Source organism: Crocodylus porosus, unplaced genomic scaffold (genome assembly GCF_001723895.1).
Source record: "Crocodylus porosus isolate Cpor-Errol unplaced genomic scaffold, CroPor_comp1, whole genome shotgun sequence".
Classification (NCBI taxonomy): Eukaryota; Metazoa; Chordata; order Crocodylia; family Crocodylidae; genus Crocodylus; species Crocodylus porosus.
This window is the reverse complement of record NW_017728906.1, coordinates 174203272-174207022: the sequence shown is the minus strand read 5'-3', so window position 1 is coordinate 174207022 and position 3751 is coordinate 174203272. Positions and strand designations below refer to the sequence as shown.

The 3751-nt window shown below is 41.7% G+C and overlaps 1 protein-coding gene across 1 annotated transcript in view; it reads left to right on the top strand.

The window, feature by feature from the left end:
* Positions 1-3751, top strand: part of DDX10 (DEAD-box helicase 10) — a 206934-nt gene that overhangs the window by 46302 nt on the left and 156881 nt on the right. The window contains exons 10-11 of the mRNA XM_019528527.1: positions 724-825; positions 2804-2891. Coding sequence (XP_019384072.1) covers positions 724-825; positions 2804-2891 — 190 coding nt within the window. The remainder of the gene's footprint in view (positions 1-723; positions 826-2803; positions 2892-3751) is intronic.

Here is a 3751-nt window from a genome sequence, read left to right as displayed (position 1 = left end):
TGCCAGCATAATTTTCTCAAACAGCTTGCCTAGGATTGAGGTAAGACTAACTGGCCTATAGTTTCCTGGGTCCTCCTTCCTCCCCTTTTTGAAGATTGGAACCACGTTGGCCCTCTTCCAGTCCTCTGGGACTACACAGAGTACCACGAGTGCTCATAAAGCCATGCCAGGGGTCCTGGAACACTTTCATGGCTTGTTTACAATTTTATGGTTTCATAAATTGGTTTAAATTGCACCATAAATGTAATATCTGCCAGAGCCCTGTAATATGCATCATATTTTCTTGCATTAAACTTATACTTTTTTGCAAAAAATGAGTTGCTGGAAACTGAGGTACAAATTGCAAGTGAAGAAATATGTTAGTAGACTCTGCAGGGGGAAAGCAAAAGATAGTAGTGCAGCTACACACAGGGAGTAAGTAGTACAGTGAAAATACTAAGCTCCCTAGCTCTTGCTGTTTAGTTATTTACAGCTATTTACCAATATTTTCAAGTAAAGATTTCCTTTCTTCCAGTCTGCCTTTCAAAAACAAGGTGCATATCTTATTTAGGAATATGTTGTATTTAAGAAAATACAGCGTGTGTATGTTTGTGACACTATATATACTATAGTTTAACTATATATGTAAAGCTATGTATCTATATAAAAATAGATATAGATATATAGTTAGAAATCTGTAACCAGAATAACCCTTGCTTTTCTTCTCTCTCTCTCTCTCATCAGGTACAAAGAAGGTGGCGAAGCTTTGTTAGTACTGCTTCCCTCAGAAGAAAAAGGCATGGTTCAACAACTGTCACAAAGAAGAGTGCCTATAAATGAGATAAAGTACGTTTAACACATTTATTTTTGTCTCAATATTACAATTAGACAACAGTTCCTATTTTTACCCTTTTTTTGTAATCTGGTGTGTTTGTAAGTGGTTCAGTTCACCAAGATATAGCAGCTTCCACATTTTCCTTTTAGTGGCATCTATTTTATACCTTCATGAATACAAATCAAATTGTGTTGGTATTTATGCTTGCACAATTCTGGACCTCCCATTTACTCATCTTTTCATTAAAATGAGTAGAAATAGCTTTTGGCTGCACTACAGCCTCCCACTACCCAGATCTGACATAATGTGAAAATTAAAAGCATGACTAAAGCTCAGAAATCTTTATAAATTAGAAGACTCTTTGTTATCAAGAAAATATCATGAGTTGCCTTGAAATTTATAAAACACAATTGTTAGTCATAATAGAGGAAATTCTTAGTACTTTTTGCATAGGAATTGTATCTTGTTGCCCAGATAAATCTCTTGGTATAGTGGATAAGTTGGACTTAGATTGCAAGTTCCTTGGAGCAGGAGCTGATGTTTGTGCAGTGCTGTCTAAACAGATAATGTACAATTATAGAATGTGGATCTAAAAACCTGTTAAGAAATAGCAGAGGTTATCAGACCATTTCCCCCCCCCCGGTGTTGGATGCATCTACACATGCAATTAATATGATGCAATAAACTTTGGCACAGCTTGCGCTGGCGTCAGCTGTTCCCTGGTGCAGTATTTACACATATGCCTGGGACTGTAGCACGCTGAGCTTGGGCAGAGGAGCACTGGGCTGGCAGAAGGTCTGGGGGGCCAGCCCCAGGCTCCAAATAGTGGATCTGGGTGGCAGAGGGGCTGGCCCTGGGGTGGGTCAAGGCAAGCGGTGCCATGGCTCCCTCTGGTGCTGCACTGAGCTCCTGCCTCTACATCAGCCAGGCATGGAGTGTTGCATGGGGAGGAGGAGGGCAGAGCCGGGAAGCAGTCAGAGAGCGAGTGCCAGGGATGGGGAGGGAGCCGGTGGTGGCATCTTCTTCCCTGGAGGCAGCCGTGGCAGCGCTTGGAGTGTGCATGGTGCAGCAGGGGGAAGGGTTCCCCAGGCGCTGCATGCGTCCAGCTTCTTCATTGAACAATGGTGGGGGGAGCAAGGGGTGGCTGTGGGGTCTGACAAGGAGCCCCATTAGTTTTTGCAGATTTCACCGTTCACAGGGATCTCTAGAATATATCCCCTGCAAATGGTGAGGGTCTCTTGTATATCTAACTCTGTTATTTGGTAGCTTGAATTTATACAGATGATTGAGCATAAGAAGTAAATGGAAAAGAATTCAGGTGATTGAATTATTAATACCTGAAGGAAAACATATAAGCAAAGCAATTTGCAGGGAGCTGCCTTTTTTTTTTTTTTTTACTAAGTATAATGGAGTTTGCTGTAACAGGACAGTTAAAACTTATTCCATTAGGTCTAGATACTGGGGAACTTTCAGGTCATTTAATATCAACTTCCTTTATTTTTTCCATCTAGATATGAGAAATACTTAATTTCTGTACCTCTGTGGTATTTTGCCTTTGAAAAAAACTTAAGGTCATCTTAAGATAGTCTGTTTAAATCTACCTTAACATAAAGTATTACAACAGTATGCTGTACTTTTCTCTTTTGATTTCATTTTCAGCATTTTAATATTAATTTTCATTTTATTTTGAAAAAAAAATCTTTTCTTCTGACACTGGCTTTTTTCTAGATGAAAGATCTGAGCTTCTGTTTGCTTTTGCAGCATCTTCATTTGAAGAAAATGGTCTTCAACGTCAGTCTAACCTCCTACAGAGTAGCAATTGCCTTATGCACTTTTAAATAATTTAGAGGAAAATGAAAAATGTACTCTTGGGAACTCTAGAGGCTTCTTAATACAGCTGAAGGCAAAACTATTTTATTATTATTATTATCATCATTATCATTTATTTATTTATTTATTTATCTGTTTATTTATCTGTTTATTAATCAGGATCAACCCTGAAAAACTTGTAGATGTCCAAAAGAAGGTACAGGCATTTTTAGCTCAAGATCAAGAGTTAAAAGAGAGGGCTCAAAGGGTAAGTGATCTGTAACCCATCCTTTGGAGATTTATTTGTTTAACAGAACCCCTCACATAATTAGCTTGCCAGTTATTGTTGATTCCCATATTTAAATGCCTACAACTTGACTGTTTTTAGTTTAAAAAGGCTTGTTTGTCCCTAGGGAAAGGGTGAACCTTGTTATGGAAAGTACTAGCAAATTGCCTTAAAGAATGACAAGGGGGTGGGGAGGGACAGAACTCTGTGTCCACCCCCTACTTATCCGGGCCTGTTCCTCTCCCCCTCCCCCTCCTTCCATTTGGGGTTTGGCCCCACTTGGGCCCCCCTTCCCAGTTGCGTTGTGCCTGGGCCTCTCCTTCCCTCCCTCCTCTGCTGTGTTGGGCCCAGGCCCACTGCTCCCCCTTCCCTGCCTTACAGCTGCTTGGGGTCTGGGACCACTCCACCCACTGTTGCTGCTGCTTCCAGGGAGCGGGGTTTGGGGCGGGGTGACCCCCTTGTCTGTCCCTGCTGTCATGGCAGTGCTCTGTCGCTGCCTCTTGTCTGGAACGCTCTTGGAGCACTCTGATCAGAGTTCGAATAAAGCATTATGGACAGACAGACTAAGGCTTTTTATAATGGCAAAAGCCTTTTGGAAGATAGCCAATGTGATCCCCATCTTTAAAAAGGGAGGAGGGAGGACCTGCACAACTATGGGCCTGTCAGTCTTACATCAGTCCTAGGGAAACTCTTTGAGAAGATCATCATGGAGCACATCTGCGATGGGCTGGCCTCAGGGATGATGCTTAAGGGCAACCAGCACAGTTTCATTAGGGGCAGGTCACGTCAGACCAATCTGATTGCCTTTTATGATCAGGTCACAAAAGACTTGGGTGCAGGTG